Genomic DNA, 13125 nt, shown 5'->3' with positions numbered 1-13125 from the left:
GTGTGTACTTTAGTTTGTCAATTGTAAAATATACTCCAATTGAGAATTATTACAAAATTGCTGTCATCCTTACATTTTTATGAACGGACACATTAGTATAGCTTCATTACAATTTAATGTATCAAAAACGTAATATTCTCTCAATGTTGCAACCAAACCAATTTTGTCTTTCATTTTGCTACTTAAATTCATTCATGTGGGTGAAGATCCTAATTAACTAATTCAGAAACTATATTAAACTTTCTGCTCCAGGAAAGGCACCTTTATTTCAAACAGAAATGACAAAAGTTGTCATGTGTTAGTTGTTTTTTTTTTCTTTTATCCCAGACAATAGTTGTAGGTTGTTTTAATTACCTGACATTTTTCGGCAAGCACTCCCGCCTTCATCACAGGTAATTAAAACTACCTACAACTAACATCTGAGATAAAAGAAAAAAAAAAAAACTAATTCATAAGTGTAGAAAAATGAACTCAATACAACCAGTTCTGATGTGGTAAACTTTATTTTTTTAGTTTTATTATTTTTTATTATTATTGAGAGAATAGATATTTTCTTTAGTCAACAATCTCCTCAAAAAAGGTAAATCCATCTTCCAGATGGTTGAAACAGAACTTGAATGGCTCCAAGACATTGTAGTTCGTGCTCATCCTCTTCCATCTGCAGGATGCTTGGGAACTCCTACTGCATTGATTTTTTTTTTTTCCCCTAGCCCTGTCCGAGGCTTTTGTGCTGTCTTGCACAATCCTTTTACCAAAACTGCTCATTGGAAAAGAGAAAGAAAAGAGCTATTTGAATATTACATAAGTAAAATAAAAATGATGCTTTGTTAATTTTATACTTGATTTTTCTTTTCAGGCATTGCATTAAACTAGGTATATAAACAATCTTACCATTTTTTCCCGCCATATCTTTTTGGAGTGGGCCACCACTAACTTGAAGGAGCTGTGGTTGCACCTCTTCCTAAAATAAATCAGTGAATAAAGGGGGGCATGTTCAAAAGTGCGTCAGAGTAATGGACACTAAAAAGTCTTTAAAAGCTGACCTCAGCAATTATATTCAAATTTCACTTCTGTAACTGATAGACTGGTGGCACTTCACCCTGCAGTAATGCTTTTGCCTCATCTGTCCAATGGGCAAACTCTTTCCTGTGGCTCACATAAGTTGAAAAAATACAAAAATAAGTATTCCACATTTTCCAACAAAGAATTAAGGTGCTGTGCACCTACTTTCCTATGAATGCCATATCAACAGTTTCAAAGACTTACCATGCACCCAAGTTTGAAATTGTCCGCTATCAATATACACCACCACTTCCTCAGAGTTGGCATATCAGTCTAACAAAAATTAAAAACAAGTGTAAATAAAGAATAACGACAAGGATATTTTGTAGCCCAATTTGAATGATTCGGTGAACTTCATTTTACAATGGTTAAACTCAAAGAGAGCATCCAGAACAGTGCAAAGAGCATACTACAAATGGATAAATGAATACAAATATCACAGAGGACAAAATTGGACAGTTAAACTCACCTACCATCAACATGAAGATGCCACAGTCCTTCCCCTATGGCTGTCCCGGAAAACCCTAACGTAAGAATTTAACCGAGTCACTTCCTTCAAGTTTTGAATCAATGAATATACACACTTTTACAAATACCTCTATTTCACTTCCAATCCTCTCTTTCCATGTCCCCCTGTTGATTGACTGTCAACGTTTTCTGCAATTGAAAATATAGGTTCATATTAAATACAGTAGTTAAACAATTACAAACGTGTTTCCATGCATAAGAACACCAACCAGTCAGGTTTAAATGATTCATGCAAACAAAACAAGGGCGTAGGTTTGCATAGGGACGGTAGGGACATAACACGACCAACTTTTCAGGATGCTAAAGTTGTCCCCACCAACTTTTGAGCAACCTTACTTGCATTATATTCGTCCCTACCAATGTTGAGACCGGGCCAACGCCCTTGAAACAAAACATTCGCAATTTTAGAGTGGCATTTTAGAAATTTGCTTCAAATGATTGGATGAATCATCTGGAGTGCAATTCTGCTTTAATTGAAGGGGCAACATAAAAGGATCGACTGGAACATACCTTCAAAACCAAACAAGGCTATTCTGGATCATCATGGAAACGCCATGCCAATATGAATGGATACTGAATTTCATTAGAGATAACAATAGTTCCCTGATCTCATGATTGGATCTGTTTTTCTTCCCACAAATAATTGGAATTTGGATCATTTAATTTGTTATGATTTGACTGTTCTTTGAAAATGAACCAATGCTCCAAGTTGTAGTTGTTACTAATCAGCCTTACAGGCAAATGCATGTGTGGGTCACATCCTGTAGGCTTTCACCATGTTGCAACAACATAGGGGTCAGCCACAAATATGGTCCTTCCCTGAAAAATACATAATCTATACACACGGACATATGTTATATAAATACAAACGTACGCAGACACCTACATGAGCCCATACAAGCATTCTGTAGGCTACATAGTTAAAATACCCTACACACGCCAAAAAATACTTTTTTATACCTTTGAATGAGCTACTTGTTAGACAAGTTATAAATATGCATTTCATATCTGCAAAAAACAAACACAAAAAGTTACATTTTACTTAATTGTAAAAGTGACATTATGTTCTTTAGAGAAACTAAATCCTCAAAATTCACAGTTGATTCCATTTCATTGTTCAGGCCAACGTTCCAAAAGTCAGCACGTGTCAATCAAACTTTCTTTTTTTAGACAATCAACACCATTTCTGGCCTCTTTATATTCAAGATTTGCATAAGCTAATGAGAATGTTGATTGGTTAAATAAACAAAGAGTAAATAATCAATTATGTCCAATTGTTAACTAATATAAGGAATAATAAGCCTATCCAGATTTCCACTGAGCACAACATTTGTCTCAGACATAAAAACATACCAGCCGTTCCTGGGCAGGATGAGTTTGAACCGTCCACGAAGCTCGGCATGGTCTTATATTGTCACCATTGGTCCTGTCTGCACAGTGGGTTTTACAGTGTTCGATGTCTATCAAAAAAAAAGTGTTCAGCACAGTCCAAAATCTAAAGTACATTACTACTTATGCTACTTACTTCCATTTGGATCTCTGTGACATCCCTGTATCTGCATGGGAAGACTACCATTTGGGGGTCGTGATTTAGTTTCTTCCCAATGGGGTGGTGATCAAGGAGCTAGTAAAAAAAAAATAATAAAAATGAAAAAATATATAGCTAAGCAGAGTAACAATATCAAGAAAAAATTACAACCTTGTCCTATTTGGATCATGTTACAACATTCAAACTACAAAGGACCAGACAAAACAAATGAAGGCAAAACAACAATACCATACAACAACAAAAACAGCGAGCTGCGAATTGCAGGCATGTACATAATGAAAAATAAGAGTGCAATATAATGAAAACTACACAAAGAAGACTGTTCATTGAGGGGAAAAAAATGTAAAAAGCATTAGCAGCATTAGCCAATTCGCTGCTGAATTCATCAGTACGTATTAAACAATATAAGTAGAGCAAAGTCACATGCAGTTAGTAAAGGAAGACATTATTTAAATTACATTAAGAATACTAGATATAAGTACGGTCTTTTCAACTCAGAATAAACACTTCATATTTTCACCGCAAGTGTTGTTTAACTATTTAACATTTTTAAACATGCATACGCTTTTAAAAACTTTTTTTCAGTGCGGCCACTTACCGTGTTTTCTTCGCGAGAGGTGAAATAACGTAACTTGTTTTCGTCGCAAGGGTTGACGACATTTCCGGTCTGAGGGGATTGAGAGCTGCGGTATTGCGTCATTTCCTGTCTGCGGGATGGGTACTGAGAAGAGCGGCGCAGGGTACTGAGAGAGGCGGGCTGCAGCCAGACTCCTCTCGAAGTCGGCGCTCGGTGGACGAGCGTAGACGGCGCGCGGCCGTTGGCCGAAACGTAGACCGCGGCCCGCCTCCTCCTTTTGCTGTAGAAAATCCCACGTCGCCGTTGGCCGAAACGTCGACCGCGGTCAGCCTCCTTTTTTCGGCCGCGGCCAATCGGCTCTCCTCGCCTACGAACACGGACGCCCGTGATTGGCTCCACGAACGCAGACCGCGGCGGCCCGCCTCCTCCTTACGACGCGCCTGCGATTGGCCCAAAAGACGCAATCGGCGAAAAGACCCACGCACTCAATCGACAAGCTGAAAAGGTAAATATTGTGTATGAAATTCGCCAAATATGATGCAAACCGAGTGTTGTTTTTCAATTACCGATTCGAGCTAACGCTAGCTAGGCTAGTTGGTGTGTAGATAAACCGTGTTGTGCGCGTTGCGCCGCGCTAATGATAATTAGCCATGTGCAGGCATGCACGTAACGTTAACGTTCAACGCGCTAATAATAATTAGCCATGTGCAGGCACGCACGTAACGTTTAACATTCAATGACTCCGTGTGCTATACGTCTTGTATTACTTGTAACTAGTCACAAATTTAACCAATAACTCATTCATTTCACTTGTGTTCAATGCATTTTTTGTTGTGACGTGATCCCCCCTAGTATGATGCCCACACTGTAAATGCTCCCTATTTGGATATAGACGTCATCATTTTGTAAGTGGGCCAATTTTGCATTTTCCCCAATAACTTCGTTTTTATTTGGAATTTGGGAATTAGATGAACTCAAGACACCCCTCTCAACATTTTAGCATCTCTGAACATCAAGTCATTTTTCTTTTTCTAATTGCCAGCTAGGAATGGAGGCATCCTCTTCACAACCAACAAAAACGCAATTTTATTATTACCATCATCTAGAATTTTTCCTCCGTGTCATGTCCTGCTTTTGTGTTGACACTTGCCTTTGTGTTTCTCAGTGTACATCAGAAGCGATGACCGGCCACCATGCTTTGCTGCCTAAACTGCGCTTGAGAAGTACATGTACAAACAAGGTATTGTTCTGAATGCCTTTTAAAAAAAAAAACCATCTCCTTCATTTAAAAAATGAATTGAACTATATTACTTCTTGTCTGATGTTTTTTTTTTTTTTTTTTTTTTTTTTTTTTTACACTTAACATCTAGGAAAAACTGCCTTGCCGTCACCGCAGCTCCAACAGACCAGCAGATCCCCGGCCAGCTCACGGTGACGTTTGGGAAATACAAAGGCAAGACCTTCATGTGGCTTACGGAATTGTTGGGAATCATTCATACCTTAAAATATTACGCAATAATTACCTGACTCCGTTTTAGTGTTATATAAGTTTTACCTTATCACCAAACACTCTTCCAACAATTACGCGTATTCGTTCTGAAAAGAAAGGCGTCAGGAAGCCGGCATTTTCACACACGAGTGGATTTATTCCTAACAAGGAAATCTAATACAGCACTTGGGTCTCAGGTCCCTCAGTACAGCCTCGTACTCCCCTGTGTCTATCAGGAGAAGCACACATCCCGAGTTGCCCAAGAATGATTCATACTACACAATATGCAAATACATGTTCCTAGCGACTATTGATTGGCTATGTGATACCTGCAGTTATCCTTAGCTTGCTCTGATTGGTTTAAATTCCCCTGCAAGATGGCGTGGTCTTCTCTCTTCATCTCCGGGTGGTCCCTCTCAGTGGGGGTCCCTCTCAGTATGCGGGACAGCCGGGTTATTTTCCCGCCTTTTGAGACAAAAGGGAGCGTCTGCCCCCCTTCCTGTGGTTGACTGTGGGCTTGTTCTGCAAGTCCTGTAATTGTGCCTTCACACACATCTGTTATGTTATTCCCTGACACTTGTAGGAATGCCTCTGCCATTACATTTGACTGTTGATTAAAGTTCTGCATGGTAAAACACTGTTTTCTCTTATTTTGAAATTACTTTACCTTCAGGAGGAAGATGTCGGCTATGTCAAGTAGTGAGTATATATAAGAAATTGATAATAGGCAGTGGATTGTGTGTCTTTGTTACCCAAAATAAAAAAATCGGTTTAAACAACTACTGCATGCTCTCTTAAAAAGTCTCCTCGATGGCCACGTGAAGGAGAGGCGACGACAGAAGGGAAGGTGCGACACCAAAACTGGGGAGTGGAGGCTGAAGGAGCAGCTTCTACGCTACGTGGATATGTTCCCTCTGGTGTCATGCCACTTGGAGCAGAACATCGACCGGGCCATCTGCGGGCATGGCCGCTTCCGGTCCTTCACATTCGAGGAGATGTGGCAGTTTTATGACTTCTCCAAGCTCCTCCGTAACGATCTCCAGGCCGAAAGCGCAGAAGAATGGAAGATGGCCCAGGAAGCCTTCTGCTTTGTGCGTCAGTGGCTACTGATGACAGAGTAGGACATCAATGTCACGTTAAGAGATTTCGATTGTACATCCTCACAAAGGAGGAGGAGGTTAGTAGGTCGATAAAAAAATAACATAATTTCCTTTGCCAGTGTTTTAATGCATTTCAGGGCTTACCCATGATATTTATTATTTGTTCTGTAGCAAGCTAAAGGCAAAGTTGCACCAGCTACGCCCCTCACGTCAGCTTGTGCATCAGCATTAGCAGCATTATCAACATGACCTGCTGTAGCAAATACACCATCAGCAGCAGCAGTAGCAGCAGCACAACAACAAGCACCACCACCACAAGGTGATGATGAAGACTGGCAATGTAAAATACTACCTGCCTGGGCGCTTTGTGGCCAATCCGCACAGGGTCACAAAAAAAATTCCCCCCCCCAAAAAAAAAAAAAAAAGACCTACACGGTCAAGGCGTCCACGTCCAAAGGACTTTCTGGCAGGTCTTTTGAAAACTTTGCAAATTTTAAGGAGGCGGTCAATGACCTTGTAAAATAAAACACATTGATATGTACTTCATGTCTCAGCTACTTCTTTTTACACACACAAATATGCGGTATGTTCGGCATAGCATATAGTCCTGTATATTGTGCACTTTCCCAATGAGTGCAGACAGAAAATTAAAAACCTAGTCCTTATTTCTCAACACTTCAATATCTGCAAAACACTTGCTTATCATTAAACTTATTTAAGACTCAATACAGGCTGCTTAACTTTTACTGTGTACTATAGCTCCTTTATTTAAATACAAGAAAAAAACTGGAATTTGAGTGTTATAACAAATACATTTAAAGCATACAGATTGGGAAAAGTCCTAATGCCCTTAATTGAAAGTGGGGAAAAAATAGGCCAAGACAACACAACAGCTAAAACACAGTAATGATGAAATCTATAATGCTGCGCTTTGTACCACGACGTCACTTGAAGGAAACAACGTCAAACTTTGGTCCCGCCCTTCCGCAGCCTCTGAACAGATGCTCAACCACCCTGCGGAATGGAAAGATGCCAAGACCACCCAGAGTAAACTTGTTACCTGTTGGGCAGAATGACCTCGTGAATGAGGATTTAAAACCTAGTGACTTACTTCTAATGGAATACTAGTTTATTAAAACTTGTATATCTGATTAATACTTGCATATTGCAGTTTGTTATTGGCGTAGTTCAGGAGTCAGCTATCATTTTATTTATTTCAACACCATCCTTCGTACACTGCTTAGTTTAAATCTATTTTTAGGTAGTAGTAGTGTATATTATTTATTTATGTATTGACATTAATTTATTGTGTGATGCACTGATAGGGTGTTGCTATTTTTAATGTCATTGTACTATTTGAATGACAAAGCCTATTCTAACATTCAAACAGCCGTATTCAACCGCCTGCAACTACCACAGAAAAGACAACACACACAAATTGACCTAAAATATGAATGAATCAGCTCATCTGTGAAGACGTATTTTATATATTCTGCGGGGAAAAGTTCACCTAACAAAGGCATTTAGGATTCTTTTACATTGGCCAAAAACACACCTCCTTAAAATAAATTCCTATATTTAATCTTTAAAAAGCTTTGAAATGTCATAAATATTCTTAATTCCAGAATAAATACGGTTCAAAACATTATTTGAAAGCATTTTTTTTTTAATTTAGGTAAAAAATGAACAACTTTTAGATATATGTGCTTAATAAGAACAAATGGCAATATTTACTGAAGTAAGTAAGAGGAATAATCTCACATTCATCTGTTAAATAGTCTTTAACGCGCAAAACAAGATGGAGAAAATGATTTGACTAGACTATGTGGGCCTAAAGTGCAGTAAGCGACCGGAATTAGTGCTCATTGTTTAAATACACTTTAAACTCATTCATAAACTGTTTTACAAAAAACTCACAGCTGCCACCCTGGAGGGGATGTTCAATTGGAGTGGGTTCGGTCACACACAGATTGCAGACCGGAAGGAGTACTGGCCAATCAGAGCAGGGTTGGGGTACCACCCCACAGTCTGGACTGATGACCAATCAGAGAGGGCGTATTTAATTGTAGGGCAGAATTGATACAAATCAGTCAACGTTTCGCGATTTGAAGACAGAGGCCGCATCGCGCTCGACCTTTGACCCTAAGTTTGGCCCCGGGCGTCAACGTTGAGCGCAGGTGTCGCCAGAGTTCGATTGCACTTCACGTGGGAGGAGGCCCCCCAATCAGAGCAGGGTTGGGGTACCACCCCACAGTCTGGACTGATGACCAATCAGAGAGGGCGTATTTAATTGTAGGGCAGAATTGATACAAATCAGTCAACGTTTCGCGATTTGAAGACAGAGGCCGCATCGCGCTCGACCTTTGACCCTAAGTTTGGCCCCGGGCGTCAACGTTGAGCGCAGGTGTCGCCAGAGTTCGATTGCACTTCACGTGGGAGGAGGCCCCATGACAAGTCCAGCATTGAGAGAAGTGCACATCTTTGCATGGCAATGTCAACACTGAAACAATATATTGTGCAATATACATTAATTTGCATGTCATTATAACAGTTCCTTAACCTGGTTTAGTCATGTGATGTTTAAGATGATATTCAAGGTACAATTCAAGTTCAACAATGTTCAAGTCAGAGCTGTATCATGTTTCTGAGAGGAGCAACGAGAGTGACGGCTGTGTTTTCGCAGTCCTGCGGTCGAAATGAGAAGAGATCCTGCTCCCAGCCATTCGTGAAATGTCCGTGAGTTTCGAGAGATATAGTTTTTATAGTTTTTAAAATGTAAGCGCTGATACCATAAACGAGGGAGTTTTTTTATATCCAGCGATGAAGTTGGAGGCAGTAATGTGGCGTCGGAGCTACTCCTGTTCTGGTTTTTGTTTACATCCGTGATACACTCAAAATGGCGCATGGAGGCGTGTCCGCTAGTTTGGGCACATGACTGACAAAGACCGATTCATTCATTTATTCGGCACAACATCGGGCGTAACCAAGCGACGTCACCACCCTGCGACGTCAACAACAATGGCTACGTACTGGTTAAACAAATGTTTAAAAAGTTATTAAAACGAGAACATCATGAGGTGTTTTAATATCAAATTATTTTAACTCATAATAACGTTTATCTTTTAACAACTACAAGTCTTTCTGTCTGCGACCCAATGGAGTACCGACAGGATGTGAGTGGCGCATGCGCAGTAGCGGAGCTACCACGGAGCGAGCCACGTCGACAGCTCTGCGTCGACATCTATCTGCACACGCGCCCAGCTCCCCAGTTGCTTTTTGTGCGGAGTTAACCCACTAAATTCGCGACGCAGGGGTCCAGAACTATTATTTGACTGGAACAAAATCGAAGATTTGGTTCGTCTGTCTTCAAGTGGTCTTTTTGCGTGCCGAAGCTTCGCAGCCTAGTTGGCTTAGCTTAGCTTAGCTTGTGAACACAGAACAACGTAGTTCGACGCTTGAAAATATATTGGAGCCTCCTAAATTGTGCGAAATGCGCGCAAGAAGGACGCCAGCCGCAAAGTTCGAGGCGGAACTTTGTGACGCAAAAGATCAGCGACATCTTCAACTCTCGACTGCTTGCAAAATGCAAGTAAAAGTTGTTCTTCGCAGACTACCAGGTTGGTACACCGAAAATACTATTCATTTTTTCTGCCCCCACGGTGTTGAATTTGAAATAAAAGATGAGCAGTCAAGGCCAGAGCTCCCTGTTTAAATGAATTAGACGTCTATCGTTTTGATTCATTATTCATCCCCCATTCCCGCAGTCGGCGTGATGTCACGATGACGTCATCTCGCATAGCAACGTGTCGCCATTTTTTGAGATGGGTGTACGCACAGGTAAACATCCGTAGACAAACGTTGTCTGAAATTCATATATTTCAGCTTTGTTTTGCGTCTTTTTTTTCATAAAAACGTCTTAAAAATGACTTATTATTATCACGAGTCACTGCCGACAGACGAGAGGAGGCGATACAACTTAAAATTTGCGTGTATTGGCCTGCAAATCTGCCCATACAAAATCGCAGCTGATAGCTAGATAAACAATCCAAAGGAATTGCCTGCAGTAGAGTTCGGAAACATCTACAATTACCTCATAAAGTCACCCAGCAAGTTGACCTTTATCAATTACATGGGATATGTACTGTGTGGAACTAAGAAAACTGAACATATATGGACTCACTCCATTCAGAGTAGGGTTGGGCATCGTTTCAAATTGAAACATTCCGATTCCACGTTTCGATTCCGGTTCCGAACGATTCTCGATTCCGATTCTTTAAAAAAATATGTATATTTTAATTTTATTTTTAAATTGCACAGTTGTGTTTGTGTCTTGATTTTTTTTTTTTTAATTATATGAACTTCTCACAGGGCTATTTTTAACTTGTATATGAATATTAGTCTTTGAACTTGAATGTGATGGTTTCTTTCCGCAAGAGTGCACTTTCACAACAATGTTTATTTTTCTAAAGCTCACGGACAACACATTGTATACAACACAAATTCTACATTATACTATATGCTAATGGGGTAACTTGGTGCAGAGTAGCGGGTACAGAAAAAAAAAACCCAGAAACAGTTCTTGTTCAGGAAAATTAGCATATCGCAGTAACCGTGAGCGTTCCGGACAAATAGTGTCTCCTGCAGTGGAGAACACACGTTCACTAGGTGTTGACGAAGCTTGAACGCATAAATACGAGAAGGCAAGGTTTGACAGTAAAGGAAATGACTGTCTTTCGTTCAACCACCATGCAGCAGGGTCCTGAGACAAAACAGCTGGTGGCATTTCCTGGTAAATATTTAGCTCAATGTCTGCCCGTTCTTTGATGGACATAGAGCTCTGCTGTAAAAGTTTGCTCTCTGCCTCTTCCTCCGCGAAAAGCTCCTCCAGTGGGGTCTTTCTGGGTATTTTGCACGCAGGTGGTAAACAAAACAGGTTGTTAAACAAAAAAACAAGATGCATTAGTATTTTCAGCAAAAGGGGAAATCATCCAAAGGCGGCATCATTATTAAGAATTAGGATTGACTGCCTTTATAATTTCAGAAATAATACACTTACACTTTCCTCCTCCTCCTCCTCCTTTTCCACTTCATCATTGTCAGGCTTTTCCTCCTTGGCGACGTCATCTGCACAATCTTCTGCTGTTGACTACAAAGAACATAATTAGATCTTTAATAGCTTAAAAGAGCAGTTGTGCATAATGACATTGTACCTGCTCATCCATCACCTTCAGCTTTCTAAGGATTTAAGCCCAGACAACGTCATCCACCTTATGCTTGAATCTTGGATCCAATGCAGTGGCCACTTGCAGAAATGTCCTGATGTCATTGTCCTGCAAAACACATATAGGTATACTTCAAATGTATGGTCAAGCCACTATTCAATTTCTTTCCAGCTGCCTGTCTTAGTCATGTACCTGGTAGCGCTTGGCCAGGTTTGCCCACACCTGTTTTTTAAGGTTTGATATAAACACTGTGTCTCCTTCTTCCACACTCAGATGTGCATCGAGCTTGTGGACAATGGGCAGAATCTGTCCACATGTGGGGCTCTTCTCTGAAGACACGCATACCGTTGAGGTTTACAGAACCTTCATGACATTGATGAAATCCTCCGCTTTTCGGAAGTCTTCCTCATTTAGCCGAGCAAGCCTGTATAAAAGAGCATATCGATCGGTCTTAGAAATATTCTAATTTTTTTCTCTCAGCAAAACATCTAACATATGCACTCTCAAAATTCGCTCATTCACTATTTGATCACTCTTTTTAATGTATTTACTCTTGTATTTCTCTTTGAATTAATATTTTGTGTGTAATAGTATTTTTATTTTAAAGCTGCACATATCAGGACTAGATATTTTATTCATTTTATCCATCTCGTACCTGTCCCTTTCCATATTCTTTCTCAGCCGTTGATCCAAGCTGGCTGCTTGGATTGCAGGGTACTGCTCCGTAAATTGCTCCAGCATTAGATAAAGAGAATTCCATCGCGTTCTCACGTCAAGTATGAGTGAGTGTTGGGGCATTTCTGATAAAAACAAATATTTTCAAAAATTTAGCAGATAATTTCCATCCAAGAAAACAAACAGTAACTATTAAAATAATATGTCAAAGAATGTAGTAGTCTACTATATTCTTTGACCATGATTATGATCACAAATTTAAGTCATTACATATACACATATGCAGTGTTTAAATGAAGTGGACTTGTTGTTTCTTACTGAGAAGTTGTTGTTTTTCCCGGAGAACCACTTTGGCCATCGAGCACCTCTTCATCCAGACAACAACAGTTCGGATCATGGCCACCCACTGAGTCACTGCATTCAGGGAGTATATACTTTGTGCTGCTAGATTGAGTGTGTGGGCAAAGCAGCACAGTTTCAAAACATGCAGCCGCTTTATAGCCACGTCCATATTGGCAGCATTATCAACAGTGGTTGCGACGATTTTGTCTGAAATGCCAAACTCTGACAGAATGTCCCCTATTTCCTCTGCCGCAACACGACTTGTCTGAGCTTTGTACACAGCTTTTGTTTTTAACACTTTTTGCTGCATTTTGCCCTCCACTATATAATGTGCTGTGATGGTAAGGTTGTGGTCCTGCGCAATGCTACTCCAGCCATCACATGTGAGCGCAACAGATACAGCATCACCGAGCTCTGTAATTACATTGGCCTTCTCGACTTCATAACACGATGGGATTAATTTATTCGCCAAGGTATCCCTGGTGGGAGGTGTGTACTTCAGGTTGAGAGCTTTCATCATGTCCCTGCAAAATATTAACATACAATGTCACTGTTACGTTTGTTCAAGGCAGATTATTGAT

At 40.2% G+C, this 13125-nt stretch overlaps 1 protein-coding gene and 2 long non-coding RNA genes across 9 annotated transcripts in view; 2 read left to right on the top strand and 1 right to left on the bottom strand.

Annotated features, from left to right (window-relative positions):
- Positions 1-466: 466 nt before the first annotated feature.
- On the bottom strand, positions 467-3873 carry LOC130927916 (uncharacterized). 7 transcript variants are annotated; one of them, XR_009066549.1, is made up of 9 exons: positions 3738-3873; positions 3116-3214; positions 2944-3050; positions 1659-1719; positions 1532-1586; positions 1267-1335; positions 1044-1152; positions 892-961; positions 467-757 (listed from the first exon to the last, which is right to left on the bottom strand). It is a non-coding gene; the product is annotated as an uncharacterized LOC130927916 (long non-coding RNA). The 7 variants fall into 7 exon arrangements; XR_009066550.1 differs by having other exon boundaries at positions 1044-1146; XR_009066547.1 differs by having other exon boundaries at positions 1536-1586; positions 2944-3020; positions 3738-3872.
- LOC130927918 (uncharacterized) lies at positions 2658-5950 on the top strand. The gene is made up of 3 exons (XR_009066552.1): positions 2658-4221; positions 4882-4956; positions 5087-5950. It is a non-coding gene; the product is annotated as an uncharacterized LOC130927918 (long non-coding RNA).
- A 3569-nt stretch (positions 5951-9519) lies between these two features.
- The window catches only part of LOC130927901 (gastrula zinc finger protein XlCGF57.1-like), a 41389-nt gene continuing 37783 nt past the window's right edge, over positions 9520-13125 (top strand). The window contains exon 1 of the mRNA XM_057854013.1: positions 9520-9922. Within this exon, the coding sequence (XP_057709996.1) occupies positions 9796-9922 (127 nt within the window). The 5' untranslated portion in view covers positions 9520-9795. The remainder of the gene's footprint in view (positions 9923-13125) is intronic.

This window comes from Corythoichthys intestinalis, chromosome 13 (assembly GCF_030265065.1).
Source record: "Corythoichthys intestinalis isolate RoL2023-P3 chromosome 13, ASM3026506v1, whole genome shotgun sequence".
In the NCBI taxonomy this organism is placed as follows: Eukaryota; Metazoa; Chordata; class Actinopteri; order Syngnathiformes; family Syngnathidae; genus Corythoichthys; species Corythoichthys intestinalis.
This window is presented reverse-complemented; position numbering and strand designations above follow the sequence as displayed.